Genomic DNA, 15897 nt, shown 5'->3' with positions numbered 1-15897 from the left:
GGGACAATTTAACACGGCCAATCCACCTAACCTGTACATCTTTGGACACTAAGGGACAATTTAACATGGCCAATCCACCTAACCTGTACATCTTTGGACACCTAAGGGACAATTTAACACGGCCAATCCACCTAACCTGTACATCTTTGGACACTAAGGGACAATTTAACACGGCCAATCCACCTAACCTGTACATCTTTGGACACTAAGGGACAATTTAACACGGCCAATCCCCCTAACCTGTACATCTTTGGACACTAAGGGACAATTTAACACGGCCAAACCACCTAACCTGTACATCTTTGGACACTAAGGGAAAATTTAACATGGCCAATCCACCTAACCTGTACATCTTTGGACACTAAGGGACAATTCCTTTGGAGTTTAGAAATGTATCATACGATTTCTTACAGGTGGCCCTGATCTACTGTAACTAGCCTCTTGATTTAAGACGTCCACCTCTGCTTTAAATGCAGCAGAAATTGTGCACAGCCTTACTGGTTGGTCGTGAAACAGGAATGGTTTGAATTTCACCGACCAGCTTTGGGTTACTGCTGTGTAAGTGCTGCTTGATCGCACTGTGGACGACACATTCAGCTCTTTGATGATGATCGAGAGCAGACTGATGGTCATTGGTCGAGTGCGATTTTTCTGACTTTTTGTGGCCAGGGAATCCCTCGGCAATTTACCAATTTGTTGGGAAGATACAAGTGTTCTGAAAGAGCCGTTAAAGCGAGAAGACCCAAGATAGGGAGGGTTGTAGGGACTGGAGGGGGTTACAGAGATAGGGAGGGTTGTAGGGACTCGAGGGGGTTACAGAGATAGGGAGGGTTGTAGAGGCTGGAGGAGGTTACAGATATAGGGAGGGTTGTAGGGACTGGAGGGGGTGACAGAGATAGGGAGGGGTGTAGGGGCTGGAGGAGGTTACAGAGATAGGGAGGGTTGTAGGGGCTGGAGGAGGTTACAGAGATAGGGAGGGTTGTAGGGGCTGGAGGAGGTTACAGAGATAGGGAGGGTTGTTGGGGCTAGAGGAGGTTACAGAGCTAGGGAGGGTTGTAGGGGCTCGAGGGGGTTACAGAGATAGGGAGGGTTGTAGAGGCTGGAGGAGGTTACAGATATAGGGAGGGTTGTAGGGGCTGGAGGAGGTTACAGATACAGGGAGGGTTGTAGGGACTGGAGGAGGTTATAGAGATAGGGAGAGTTGTAAGTAGATGGAGGAGGTTATAGAGAGGGAGGGTTGTAGGGGCTGGAGGAGGTTACAGAGGTAGGGAGGGTTGGGGATGGAGGTGGTTGCAGAGATAGGGAGGGTTGAGGGGACTGGAGGAAGTTACAGAGATAGGGAGGGGTGTAGGGACTTGAGGTTACAGTGATAGGAAGGGTTGTGGGGACTGGAGGAGGTTACAGAGATAGGGAGGGTTGTCGGGGCTGGAGGAGGTTGCACAGATAGGGAGGGTTGTGGGGACTGGAGGAGATTATAAAGGTAGGCAGGGTTGTAGGGGCTGGAGGTGGTTACAGAGATAGGGAGGGTTGTTGGGGCTGGAGGAGATTACGGAGGTAGGGAGGGTTGTAGGGGCTGCAGGATGTTATAGAGATGGGGAGGGTTCTAGGGGCTGGTCGAGGTTACAGAGATAGGGAGGGCTGTAGGGGCTGGAGTAGGGTACAGAGATAGGGAGGGTTGTAGGGGCTGGAGGAGGTCACATAGATAGGGAGGGTTGTGGGGACTGGAGGATGTTACAGAGGTAGGGAGGGTTGTAGGGGCTGGAGGTGGTTACAGAGATAGGGAGAGTTGTGGGGACTGGAGGAGGTTACAGAGGGTTGTAGAGTTTGGAAATTACAGAGATAGGGAGGATTGTAGGGGCTGGAGGAGGTCACTCAGATAGTGAGGGTTGAGGGGACTGGAGGTGGTTACACAGATAGGGTTGTGGGGACTGGAGGAGGTTACAGAGGTGGGGATGGTTATATGGGCTGGAGGAGGTTACAGAGATAGGGTGAGTTGTAAGGGGCTGGAGGAGGTTCCAGAGAGGGAGGGTTGTAGGGGCTGGAGGAGGTCACAGAGATCGGGAGGGTTGTGGGGACTGGAGGAGGTTACAGAGATAGGGAGGGTTGTGGGGATTGGAGGTTACAGATAGGGAGGGTTGTAGGGGCTGGAGGAGGTTACAGAGTTAGGGAGGGTTGTCGGGACTGGAGGAGATTACAAAGGTAGGCAGGGTTGTGGGGACTGGAGGAGGTTACAGAGATAGGGAGGGTTGAAGGGGCTGGAGGAGGTTACGGAGGTCGGGAGGGTTGTAGGGGCTGGAGGTGGTTACAGAGATAGGGAGGGCTGTGGGGACTGGAGGAGGTTACAGAGATAGGGAGGGTTGTAGGGGCTGGAGGATGTCACAGAAAAAGGAAGGGTTGTAGGGACGGAAGGAGGTTACAAGAGATAGGGAGGGTTTTAGGGGCTGGAGTAGGTTACAGATATAGGGAGGGTTGTAGGGACTGGAAGAGGTTACAGAGATAGGGAGGGTTGTAAGTGCTGGAGGAGGTTACAGAGATAGGGAGGGTTGTAGGGGCTGGAGGTTACAGAGATGGGGATGGTTCTTGGGGCTGGAGGAGGTTATAGATATGGGGATGTTTGTAGGACTGGAGGAGGTTTCAGAGATAGGGAGGGTTGAGGGGACTGCAGGAAGTTATAGAGATAGGGAGAGTTGTAGGGACTGGAGGAGGTTACAGAGATAGGGAGGGTTGTAGGAACTGGAGGTGGTTACAGAGATAGGGAGGGTTGTACGGGCTGGAGGAGGTTATAGAATTAGGGAGGGTTGTAGGGGATGGAGGAGGTTACAGAGATGGGGAGGGTTGTAGGGGCTGGAGGAGGTTACAGAGATAGGGAGGGGTGTAGGGACTTGAGGTTACAGTGATAGGAAGGGTTGTGGGGACTGGAGGAGATTACAGAGATAGGGAGGGTTGTGGGGACTGGAGGAGATTATAAAGGTAGGCAGGGTTGTAGGGGCTGGAGGAGGTTACAGAGATAGGGAGGGGTGTAGGGACTTGAGGTTACAGAGATAGGGACGGCTGTGGGGACTGGAGGAACATCCAGAGATAGGGAGGGTTGTAGGGTCTGGAGGAGGTTACAGAGATAGGGAGGGTTGTCGGGGCTGGAGGTGGTTACAGAGATAGGGAGGGTTGTCGGGGCTGGAGGAGGTTACAAGAGATTGGGAGGGTTGTAGGGGCTGGAGGAGGTTACAGATGTAGGGAGGGTTGCAGGGGCTGGCCGAGGTTACAGAGATAGGGAGGGCTGTAGGGGCTGGAGTAGGGTACAGAGATAGGGAGGGTTGTGGGGACTGGAGGAGGTTACAGAGGTAGGGAGGGTTGTAGGGGCTGGGGGTGGTTACAGAGATAGGGAGGGTTGTGGGGACTGGAGGAGGTTACAGAGGTAGGGAGGTTGTAAGGGCTGCAGGAGGTTACAGAGATAGGGAGGGTTGTAGGGGCTGGAGTCGATTACAGAGATAGGGAGGGTTGTGGGGATTGGAGGTTACAGAGATAGGGAGGGTTGTGGGGACTGGAGGAGGTTACAAAGGTAGGCAGGGTTGTAGGGGCTGGAGAAGGTTTGAGATATAGGGAGGGTTGCAGGGGCTGGAGGAGGTTACAGAGATAGGGTGAGTTGTAAGAGCTCTAGGAGGTTACAGAGATAGGGAGGATTGTAGGGGTTGGAGGAGGTTATAGAGATAGGGAGGGTTGTTGTGGCTGGACGATTTTACGGAGATAGGGAGGGTTGTAGGGGCTGGAGGAGGTTATAGAGATGGGGAGGATTGTTGGGGCTAGCCGAGGTTACAGAGATAGGGAGGGCTGTAGGAGCTGGAGTAGGGTACAGAGATAGGTTACAGAGGTTGGGAGGGTTATAGGGGCTGGAGGTGGTTACAGAGATGGGGAGGGTTGTGGGGACTGGAGGAGATTACAGAGGTAGGGAGGTTCTGGGCCTGGAGGTGGTTACAGAGATAGGGTGAGTTGTAAGGGGCTGGAGGAGGTTACAGAGATAGGGAGGGTTGTTGGGGCTGGAGGAGGTTACGGAGGTAGGGAGGGTTGTAGGGGCTTCAGGATGTTTAGAGATGGGGAGGGTTGTAGGGGCTGGTCGAGGTTACAGAGATAGGGAGTGTTGTAGGGGCTGGAGTAGGGAACAGAGATAGGGAGGGTTGTAGGGGCTTGAGGATGTCACATAGATAGGGAGGGTTGTGGGGACTGGAGGAGGTTACAGAGGTAGGGAGGGTTGTAGGGGCTGGAGGTGGTTACAGAGATAGGGAGAGTTGTGGGGACTGGAGGAGGTTACAGAGGTAGGGAGGTTGTAGGGGCTAGAGGAGGTTACTGAGATAGGGAGGGTTGTAGGGGCTGGAGGAGGTTACATAGATAGGGAGGGTTGTGGAGTTTGGAGATTACAGAGATAGGGAGGATTGTAGGGGCTGGAGGAGGTCACTGAGATAGTGAGGGTTGTGGGGACTGGAGGGGTTTACAGAGGTCGGGAGGGTTGAAGGGGCTGGAGTTGGTTACACAGATAGGGTTGTGGGGACTGGAGGAGGTTACAGAGATAGGGAGGTTGTAGGGGCTGGAGGAGGTTACAGAGATGGGGATGGTTGTAGGGGCTGGATGAGGTCACTGAGATAGTGAGGGTTGTGGGGACTGGAGGAGATTACAGAGATAGGGAGGGTTGTAGGGGCTGGAGGAGGTTACAGAGATAGGGAGGGTTGTAGGGGCTGGAGGAGGTTACAGAGATGGGGATGGTTGTAGGGGCTGGATGAGGTCACTGAGATAGTGAGGGTTGTGGGGACTGGAGGAGGTTACAGAGATAGGGAGGGTTGTAGGGGCTGGAGTCGGTTACAGAGATAGGGAGGGTTGTGGGGATTGGAGGTTACAGAGATAGGGAGGGTTGTGGGGACTGAAGGAGGTTGCAGAGATAGGGAGGGTTGTGGGGACTGGAGGAGGTTACAAAGGTAGGCAGGGTTGTAGGGGCTGGAGAAGGTTTGCGATATAGGGAGGGTTGCAGGGGCTGGAGGAGGTTACAGAGATAGGGAGGGGTTGTAGGGGCTGGAGGAGGTTACAGAGATAGGGAGGATTGTAGGGGTTGGAGGAGGTTATAGAGATAGGGAGGGTTGTTGTGGCTGGACGATTTTACGGAGATAGGGAGGGTTGTAGGGGCTGGAGGGGGTTATAGAGATGGGGAGGATTGTTGGGGCTAGCCGAGGTTACAGAGATAGGGAGGGCTGTAGGAGCTGGAGTAGGGTACAGAGATAGGTTACAGAGGTTGGGAGGGTTATAGGGGCTGGAGGTGGTTACAGAGATGGGGAGGGTTGTGGGGACTGGAGGAGATTACAGAGGTAGGGAGGTTCTGGGCCTGGAGGAGGTTACAGAGATAGGGTGAGTTGTAAGGGGCTGGAGGAGGTTACAGAGATAGGGAGGGTTGTTGGGGCTGGAGGAGATTACGGAGGTAGGGAGGGTTGTAGGGGCTGCAGGATGTTTAGAGATGGGGAGGGTTGTAGGGGCTGGTCGAGGTTACAGAGATAGGGAGGGCTGGAGTAGGGGACAGAGATAGGGAGGGTTGTAGGGGCTTGAGGAGGTCACATAGATAGGGAGGGTTGTGGGGACTGGAGGAGGTTACAGAGGTAGGGAGGGTTGTAGGGGCTGGATGTGGTTACAGAGATAGGGAGAGTTGTGGGGACTGGAGGAGGTTACAGAGGTAGGGAGGTTGTAGGGGCTAGAGGAGGTTACTGAGATAGGGAGGGTTGTAGGGGCTGGAGTCGGTTACATAGATAGGGAGGGTTGTGGAGTTTGGAGATGACAGAGATAGTGAGGGTTGTGGGGACTGGAGGGGTTTACAGAGGTTGGGAGGGTTGAAGGGGCTGGAGTTGGTTCCACAGATAGGGTTGTGGGGACTGGAGGAGGTTACAATAAATATGGAGGGTTGTAGGGACTGAAGGAGGTTACAGATATAGGGAAGGTTGTAGGGGCTGGAGGAGGTTACAGAGATAGGGAGAGTTGTAAGGGCTGCAGGAGGTTACAGAGATGGGAAGGATTGTGGGGGGCTAGGGAAGGGTACTGATATAGGGAGGGTTGGAGGGGCTGGAGGAGGTTACAGAGATAGGGAGGGTTGTAGGGGCTGGAGGAGGTTACAGAGATAGGGAGGGTTGTGGAGTTTGGAGATTACAGAGATAGTGAGGGTTGTGGGGACTGGAGGGGTTTACAGAGGTCGGGAGGGTTGAAGGGGCTGGAGTTGGTTCCACAGATAGGGTTGTGGGGACTGGAGGAGGTTACAATAAATATGGAGGGTTGTAGGGACTGAAGGAGGTTACAGATATAGGGAAGGTTGTAGGGGCTGGAGGAGGTTACAGAGATAGGGAGAGTTGTAAGGGCTGCAGGAGGTTACAGAGATGGGAAGGATTGTAGGGGGCTAGGGAAGGGTACTGATATAGGGAGGGTTGGAGGGGCTGGAGGAGGTTACAGAGATAGGGAGGGTTGTAGGGGCTGGAGGAGGTTACAGAGATAGGGAAAGTTGTAGGGGCTGGAGGAGGTTACAGAGATAGGGAGGGTTGTGGGGCGGAGGAGGTTACAGAGATAGGGAGGGTTGTAGGGACAGGAGGAGGTTACGGGGATAGGGAGGGTTGTAGGGCCTGGAGGAGGTTACAGAGATATGGAGGGTTGTAGGGACAGGAGGAGGTTACAGAGATAGGGAGGAGTGTAGGGGCTGGAGGAGGTTACAGAGATAGGGAGGGGTGTAGGTGCTGGAGGAGGTTACAGAGATAGGGAGGGGTGTAGGGGCTGGAGGAGGTTACAGAGATAGGGAGGGTTGTAGGGGCTGGAGGAGGTTACAGAGATAGGGAGGGGTGTAGGTGCTGGAGGAGGTTACAGAGATAGGGAGGGGTGTAGGGGTTGGAGGAGGTTACAGAGATAGGGAGGAGTGTAGGGGCTGGAGGAGGTTACAGGGATAGGGAGGGGTGTAGGGGCGGGAGGAGGTTATAGAGATAGGGAGGGTTGTAGGGGATGGAGGAGGTTACAGAGAGGGAGGGTTGTAGGGGCTGGAGGGGGTTACAGAGATAGGGAGGGTTGTAGGGGCTGGAGGAGGTTACAGAGATAGGGAGGGGTGTAGGGGACTGGAGGAGGTTACAGAGATAGGGAGGGTTGTAAGGGCTGGAGGAGGTTACAGAGATAGGGAGGGTTGTAGGGGCTGGAGGAGGTTACAGAGATAGGGAGGGGTGGAGGGGCTGGAGGAGGTTACAGAGATAGGGAGGGTTGTAGGGGCTTGAGGAGGTTACAGAGATAGGGGGTTTGTCGGGGCTGGAGGAGGTTACAGAGATAGGGAGGGGTGTAGGGGGCTGGAGGAGGGTACAGAGATAGGGAAAGTTGTAGGGGCGGGAGGAGTTTACAGATTTTCACCTTTTCCATTCTCCCTCTGCAGTAACTCCTTGGACGGGGTGAACAACAGCTGACTTGTTTTCCTAAAAAGGACTTCTTTTCTCCACAGAAGATGTCGTCGATTATTGAATGCTGCACTATTCAAAATTTTCTTCGGAATGATAAACGGCGCATGAGACATTTTGGTGTAAGGCAGAGTCATTTCTATTTGTGCTTTAATTATTTCAGTGTTTACTTCAGGAAAGAGAAGTCCTGTTGTGGCTCTCTGCTGTTACCCTCGCCCCTGAACCCAGAGATCGACCCTCTGATGCCCCAGTGCATGGATTATAGTCTCACATTCCACTCCAGTTGAGACAGAAGGTCGACCATAGTGTTGAAAGGGGCACCAAAGTCCATTCCAGCTCCTACCTCAGATGGTCTTCTTCCCAGACGGGCCATGCTGAGGGTCAGTACTGAGGGAGTGTCGCACTGTCAGAGGGTCAGTACTGAGGGAGTGTCGCACTGTCAGAGGGTCAGTACTGAGGGAGTGCCGCACTGTCAGAGGGTCAGTACTGAGGGAGTGCTGCACTGTCAGAGGGTCAGTACTGAGGGAGTGCTGCACTGTCAGAGGGTCAGTACTGAGGGAGTGCTGCACTGTCAGAGGGTCAGTACTGAGGGAGTGCCGCACTGTCAGAGGGTCAGTACTGAGGGAGTGCTGCACTGTCAGAGGGTCAGTACTGAGAAAGCGCCGCACTGTCAGAGGGTCAGTACTGAGGGAGTGCTGCACTGTCAGAGGGTCAGTACTGAGGGAGTGCTGCACTGTAGCGGGTCAGCACTGAGGGAGTGCTGCACTGTCAGAGGGTCAGTACTGAGGGAGTGCTGCACTGTAGCGGGTCAGCACTGAGGGAGTGCTGCACTGTCAGAGGGTCAGTACTGAGGGAGTGCCGCACTGTCAGAGGGTCAGTACTGAGGGGGTGCTGCACTGTCAGAGGGTCAGTACTGAGGGAGTGCTGCACTGTCAGAGGGTCAGTACTGAGGGAGTGCCGCACTGTCAGAGGGTCAGTACTGAGGGAGTGCCGCACTGTCAGAGGGTCAGTACTGAGGGAGTGCTGTACTGTCAGAGGGTCAGTACTGATGGAGCGCTGCACTGTCAGAGGGTCAGTACTGAGGGAGCACTGCAGTGTCAGAGGGTCAGTACTGAGGGAGTGCTGCACTGTCAGAGGGTCAGTACTGAGGGAGTGCTGCACTGTCAGAGGGTCAGTACTGAGGAAGCCCCGCACTGTCAGAGGGTCAGTACTGAGGGAGTGCTGCACTGTAGCGGTTCAGTACTGAGGGAGTGCTGCACTGTCAGAGGGTCAGTACTGAAGGAGTGCTGTACTGTCAGAGGGTCAGTACTGACGGAGTGCCGCACTGTCAGAGGGTCAGTACTGAGGGAGTGCTGCACTGTCAGAGGGTCAGTACTGAGGAAATGCCGCACTGTCAGAGGGTCAGTACTGAGGGAGTGCCGCACTGTCAGAGGGTCAGTACTGAGGGAGTGCTGCACTGTCAGAGGGTTAGTACTGAGGGAGTGCTACACTGTCAGAGGGTCAGTACTGAGGGAGTGCCGCACTGTCAGAGGGTCAGTACTGAGGGAGTGCCGCACTGTCAGGGGGTCAGTACTGAGGCAGTGCTGCACTGTCAGAGGGTCAGTACTGAGGAAGTGCCGCACTGTCAGAGGGTCAGTACTGAGGGAGTGCCGCACTGTCAGAGGGTCAGTACTGAGGGAGTGCTGCACTGTCAGAGGGTCAGTACTGAGGGAGTGCCGCACTGTCAGAGGGTCAGTACCGAGGGAGTGCTGCACTGTCAGACGGTCAGTACTGAGGGAGTGCTGCGCTGTCAGAGGGTCAGTACTGAGGGAGCCCCGCACTGTCAGAGGGTCAGTACTGAGGGAGTGCCTCACTGTCAGAGGGTCAGTACTGAGGGAGTGCCGCACTGTTAGAGGGTCAGTACTGAGGGAGTGCCACACTGTCAGAGGGTCAGTACTGAGGGAGTGCCGCACTGTCAGAGCTCAGTACTGAGGGAGTGCCGCACTGTCAGAGGGTCAGTACTGACGGAGTGCCACACTGTCAGAGGGTCAGTACTGAGGGAGTACTGCACTGTCAGAGGGTCCGTACTGAGGGGGTGCTGCACTGTCAGAGGGTCAGTACTGAGGGAGTGCTGCACTGTCAGAGGGTTAGTACTGTGGGAGTACTACACTGTCAGAGGGTCAGTACTGAGGGAGTGCTGCACTGTCAGAGGGTCAGTACTGAGGGAGTGCCGCACTGTCAGAGGGTCAGTACTGAGGGAGTGCTGCACTGTCAGAGGGTCAGTACTGAGAAAGCGCCGCACTGTCAGAGGGTCAGTACTGAGGGAGTGCTGCACTGTCAGAGGGTCAGTACTGAGGGAGTGCTGCACTGTAGCGGGTCAGCACTGAGGGAGTGCTGCACTGTCAGAGGGTCAGTACTGAGGGAGTGCTGCACTGTAGCGGGTCAGCACTGAGGGAGTGCTGCACTGTCAGAGGGTCAGTACTGAGGGAGTGCCGCACTGTCAGAGGGTCAGTACTGAGGGGGTGCTGCACTGTCAGAGGGTCAGTACTGAGGGAGTGCTGCACTGTCAGAGGGTCAGTACTGAGGGAGTGCCGCACTGTCAGAGGGTCAGTACTGAGGGAGTGCCGCACTGTCAGAGGGTCAGTACTGAGGGAGTGCTGCACTGTCAGAGGGTCAGTACTGATGGAGCGCTGCACTGTCAGAGGGTCAGTACTGAGGGAGCACTGCAGTGTCAGAGGGTCAGTACTGAGGGAGTGCTGCACTGTCAGAGGGTCAGTACTGAGGGAGTGCTGCACTGTCAGAGGGTCAGTACTGAGGAAGCCCCGCACTGTCAGAGGGTCAGTACTGAGGGAGTGCTGCACTGTAGCGGTTCAGTACTGAGGGAGTGCTGCACTGTCAGAGGGTCAGTACTGAAGGAGTGCTGTACTGTCAGAGGGTCAGTACTGACGGAGTGCCGCACTGTCAGAGGGTCAGTACTGAGGGAGTGCTGCACTGTCAGAGGGTCAGTACTGAGGAAATGCCGCACTGTCAGAGGGTCAGTACTGAGGGAGTGCCGCACTGTCAGAGGGTCAGTACTGAGGGAGTGCTGCACTGTCAGAGGGTTAGTACTGAGGGAGTGCTACACTGTCAGAGGGTCAGTACTGAGGGAGTGCCGCACTGTCAGAGGGTCAGTACTGAGGGAGTGCCGCACTGTCAGGGGGTCAGTACTGAGGCAGTGCTGCACTGTCAGAGGGTCAGTACTGAGAAAGTGCCGCACTGTCAGAGGGTCAGTACTGAGGGAGTGCCGCACTGTCAGAGGGTCAGTACTGAGGGAGTGCTGCACTGTCAGAGGGTCAGTACTGAGGGAGTGCCGCACTGTCAGAGGGTCAGTACCGAGGGAGTGCTGCACTGTCAGACGGTCAGTACTGAGGGAGTGCTGCGCTGTCAGAGGGTCAGTACTGAGGGAGCCCCGCACTGTCAGAGGGTCAGTACTGAGGGAGTGCCTCACTGTCAGAGGGTCAGTACTGAGGGAGTGCCGCACTGTTAGAGGGTCAGTACTGAGGGAGTGCCACACTGTCAGAGGGTCAGTACTGAGGGAGTGCCGCACTGTCAGAGCTCAGTACTGAGGGAGTGCCGCACTGTCAGAGGGTCAGTACTGACGGAGTGCCACACTGTCAGAGGGTCAGTACTGAGGGAGTACTGCACTGTCAGAGGGTCCGTACTGAGGGGGTGCTGCACTGTCAGAGGGTCAGTACTGAGGGAGTGCTGCACTGTCAGAGGGTTAGTACTGTGGGAGTACTACACTGTCAGAGGGTCAGTACTGAGGGTGTGCTGCTCTGTCAGAGGGTCCGTACTGAGGGAGTACTGCACTGTCAGAGAGTCAGTAATTAGGGAGTGCCGCACTGTCAGAGGGTCAGTACTGAGGGAGTGCTGCACTGTCAGAGCGTCAGTACTGAGGGAGTGCTGCACTGTCAGAGGGTCAGTACTGAGGAAGTGCCGCACTGTCTGAGGGTCAGTACTGAGGGAGTGCCGCACTGTCAGAGGGTCAGTACTGAGGGAGTGCCGCACTGTCAGAGGGTCAGTACTGAGGGAGAGCAGCATTGTCAGAGGGTCAGTACTGAGGGAGTGCTGCACTGTCAGAGGGTCAGTACTGAGGGAGTGCCGCACTGTCAGAGAGTCAGTACTGAGGGAGTGCCGCACTGTCAGAGGGTCAGTACTGAGGGAGTGCTGCACTGTCAGAGGGTCAGTACTGAGGGAGTGCCGCACTGTCAGAGGGTCAGTACTGAGGGAGTGCCGCACTGTCAGAGGGTCAGTACTGAGGGAGCGCTGCACTGTCAGAGGGTCAGTACTGAGGGAGTGCCGCACTGTCAGAGGGTCAGTACTGAGGGAGTGCTGCGCTGTCAGAGGGTCAGTACTGAGGGAGTGCTGCACTGTCAGAGGGTCAGTACTGAGGGAGTGTTGCACTGTCAGAGGGTCAGTACTGAGGGAGTGCTACAATCTTTTGGATGGGCTGTTGTTCAGATCTCTGGGTTTTGCTTTAACGGGAAAGTAAAGTGGTCCCCAAGTCCTATTGGAAGATTATATAAAGGGGAGATATTCTCCGTTTGATCCTGGGATCAAAATCTATCTCTCAAATACGATGTGTTCCAAGGAACAGATGATTTGCTCAGTATCCCCTTGGGATCTTGCTGTGCACATTGACTGCCACGTCTCCCCGAATCACAACAGTAGAAATACATCTTTCCCTGTGAACCGTTTTGGGATGTTGTGATGTGGCGAGGGCGTAGCAGGAAGGCACGTGCTTTCCTGCAACTGGACCAAAACAAAGTATTTTTCTCTCAGTCTTCACTTTCACTTGTAATTTATAACAAAGAATTGACGTCTTTCACGATTATTTGTGATGCCATAAACCTGCCTCTTTGTCTTCCACCCACAAACGTGTAGGTCGTGCAGATCATGATCGGAATGATTAACTTGACGTTTGGCGTCACGCTGTATTATGCCGCTGTTTTCGTCGTCGCCGTTCGATTGTGGGTCCCTTGGTGGGGCGGTTTCCTGGTTTGTTATATCTCTTATTCAATCGGCATGGTCGACTCCTGTGAATGTGTTCCTTTTTCATCCCCGTGTCCTGCTCTCCCTCCTGTAACTCAGTCGCAGCTGCGACGTGCTTGTGGAGCTCTGCAGAGCTTAATGGTGTGGACTTGTGTCCTTGCTTGTAACCAGCAATTGCAAGCTGAAGGGGCATCTGTGTACCTCGGCACTGTGCATCCACCAACGAGCATGTAATATAGACCCCCCCCCCCAGGCATTTGATGTTAAAACATTGACAGCGGCGGAATCCAAGTCTCTCTGCCGGTGAAAAGCACGTTGCCACCCACCACCAAGAAACACGTAGCTGGGGCGTGGCGGGTGGTGAGGGTGCGGAGAATCCCACCCTGGGCGTAAATACTCCGGAGTTTCAAAGAATGAGAGGGGACTGTGTAAAATTCCTCAGGGGCTTGACAAAGCGAAATGCCGAGAGCTCATTACCTCCTTGGATGGAGGGTTACGATAAGCGGGTCGGCCATTTTTGGACGGAGACGAGGATCGTCTTCAGACGGAGGCTGTGAAATCTTTGGAATTCTCGAGCATGGGGGCAGCAGTTGCTCCCTCATTTCAGTATTTCGTAAGACTGGAATGGAGAGCTTTTTGGATCCTGAGGAAGTTAAAGGATGTGGGAACGGGTGGGAAAACTGGAGTTGAGGTCGAAGGGCGGCCATGATTGTATTAAATGGGGGAGCAGGGTCAGGAAGCCGGGTTGCCTCCACCGTCTCCTCTTCCTTATGTTCCGGCGGAAGTAGGGGACAAAAAGAAGTGAGTGCTAATTCATTCCATCCGCTTTGTTTAGAGGGAGGAATAGCGGGGATTCAGAGACTTATTGCTTCTGAAGTGATTCGCCTTTCCACACACCCAATTAGTGCTTTTTCTGTCTAGCGATTCTAACTGGGGATGATCAGACAGAAAGGAATGGGAAAACGGTAACCGGAGTGAACTGTGCCATCACGGAGGGTTTATCTAGCTCATATTCTATTTTCCTTTTAATTCATTCACTCGGGGGAGGTGCCTGAATTATCAGTCCAGGCCTTTGGGATTCCTTGCCAAGTAACTGAACAGCATGCTTCAACTATCTTTTAAATGCAGTGCTACATGTCATTGGATGGGACGTATTCTCTACCACACCAAGTGTAAACTGTCTAACTCTTTTTGTTGCTTTGTCCCTGTTACAGTTTGTGATTTCAGGCGCACTGACGATGTGGAATGTCGATTCTCCAGATTCGCGCCTGGTAAGTACGGCAGTGAGAGACAGCACGGAGCGCCAAGTTGCCATTGCCAAGACGTCTGTTCCATGGCGGTTGTGGTTCAGCAAATACCACCCCGGTTCTCACAGCCTCAGGAGCTTGGGATTGCACCTTACTTGAGTGTTGAGATCAATGCGATCTGGAGTGAGTACGGAGAGAGGGTTGTCATCTCGGAGGAGCAGTACACGCCACGAGGCTTAGAGTTGAGAGAGCACTGCACTGTCGGAGGGTCAGTGTTGAAGGGGTACACCAGTGGCAGTTCAGTAGTGAGAGAGTCACACTTTGCATCACGACTGAGCTGAGCCTCCAATGGCTTTGTAGCATTATAGGAACCATATCACAGTCACCCCCAGCACCCCAATAGGATCACTTCGCCCTGTATCGTCAGGTTGATCGTTCAAGTGTCCTTCCACAGTCGTTCCAGTCCCTATCTGAGTTTCCAGGACATGATTATCTGCAAGGCACCGTGGCAACTGCCCGTCCCTTAAATGTTCAAAAGTTTCATTTATTCTGTTCCCTTCCTTTTCAACAAAAAAAAACAACTCTCACCAGCATCCTGTTTGGTTGATTGTCAACACAAATCTGTTCCCAAGCTCTCCCAAAGCAGTGGCTTCGTTGTTTCTGTGACTCAAAGAGATACTGTGAAAATATATTAAAACGTGCACATCTATTCAGTGGGGGTCTGTTTGAGTTTCTGCCACTGTGGCACCTGGATTATGTGGGCATTTCTCCAAATTGAGATGCTGACCAGAAAGCCACCATCCCCCTTTTTCAGAACGTTCTGTTTCGTCTTGCATTTAAAGAAAGATTTTGAACCAAATCCGCCCTGTAGGGTTGAACATTTGTGAGAAAAGGAAGGAAAATTTGCAATTCCAGAGAGCCTTTCACAACCTCCGAACATCCCAAAACAATTCATGACCACTTGAAGCACTTTGACAGTTGGGGCTTTGGCATATTCCATTGGCTTTCCGAACTGCTTTGTATCAACCAAAACTCAAATTTCTGTTCCCCTCTGACTCTGAGGAATGTGAGAAAGGATCATAGAATCCCGACAGTGCTGAAGGAGGCCATTCGGCCCATCGAGTCTGCACCGACCGTTCGAAAGACCCTTCACCTTATCAAAGCCGAATCTCCCGCCCTATTCCTACAATCCGACCCGAAGGAGCAATTTAGCATGGCCAATTCACCTAACCTGCACATCTTTGGACTGGAGGAAACCCACGCAGACACGGGGAGAACATGCAAACTGCACACACAGTCACCCGAGGTCGGAATCAAACTCGGGTCCCTAACGCATGAGGCATCAGTGCTAACCACTATGCCACCATGTTGCCGTTAGAAAGCAGTATGTCACACAGACTTTTTCAAAATAAATTCCAATGAAGAGGCATTTTAGGGTACCCTGCACATGTTTGGGTTGTGAGAGTGAGACTCACGCAGACACAGGGAGAATGTTTGCACAGTGACCCAGGGGCGAATTGGAACCCGGGTCCTCAGCACCGTGAGGCAGCGGTGCGGACCACTGCCCCTCCCCCCCAGCTTCTCTTCCGCCTATTTCTTGTCAGTGAAACACACTGATGATCGCACATTGATGCTCAGGTACTCCCTGACCTCTCTGAATCCATTGTTGGAAAGTATGAGTGTACGAGTAACCTCCTGGCCCCTGTTCAGCCATTGGGGATTATCACGTGAAAGATCTAACAGGTCAGAGCCCATCCTCAAGTGCTGTATTCATGTCTCTGGTCTTTGAGCAGACGGTCCATTCCAGCCTCCGACTCATAAAGTGCAGGGCTCAATGTCCGCTCTGGTCAGTCCGGTCAGTGGAGGCTGAATTCTGGGTCAGTGTCCACAGGGGTATTTGTGTCCAGTCCTAACTCCCATTTCAAGTGATTGTAGAAATGCATCAGCTCATAGGAAAACAATCTTGGCCACAGAAGAAGTTTCTGTCCTCCAGTCCCAACATCTTCTCCAATTCTAGCCTCCTACACAACCCTGATTTTAATCTCTCCACCATTGGCCGCTGCACCTTCAACCCCTCCGCCTGTACTTCTCTTTGACCAAGTTTGTGGTCTTTCAGACTAACATCACGTGGCTAGGGGGTCACATTTACATCTTCGAAAGTTGAAGGAGTTAGATCAATGCAGATTGTTCTGCCTGAA

The 15897-nt window shown here is 53.6% G+C and overlaps 1 protein-coding gene across 4 annotated transcripts in view; it reads left to right on the top strand.

Annotated features, from left to right (window-relative positions):
* LOC119967899 (B-lymphocyte antigen CD20-like) overlaps positions 1-15897 on the top strand; it is a 44612-nt gene that overhangs the window by 16655 nt on the left and 12060 nt on the right. For 3 of the 4 annotated variants that reach the window (XM_038800996.1, XM_038800997.1, XM_038800994.1), the window contains 3 exons: positions 7487-7564; positions 12345-12458; positions 13667-13723. In XM_038800996.1, the coding sequence (XP_038656924.1) occupies positions 7490-7564; positions 12345-12458; positions 13667-13723 (246 nt within the window). In that variant the 5' untranslated portion in view covers positions 7487-7489. The remainder of the gene's footprint in view (positions 1-7486; positions 7565-12344; positions 12459-13666; positions 13724-15897) is intronic. The other variant, XM_038800995.1, reaches the window with a different exon arrangement.

This window comes from Scyliorhinus canicula, chromosome 6, assembly GCF_902713615.1.
Source record: "Scyliorhinus canicula chromosome 6, sScyCan1.1, whole genome shotgun sequence".
NCBI classification, from domain to species: Eukaryota; Metazoa; Chordata; class Chondrichthyes; order Carcharhiniformes; family Scyliorhinidae; genus Scyliorhinus; species Scyliorhinus canicula.
This window is presented reverse-complemented; position numbering and strand designations above follow the sequence as displayed.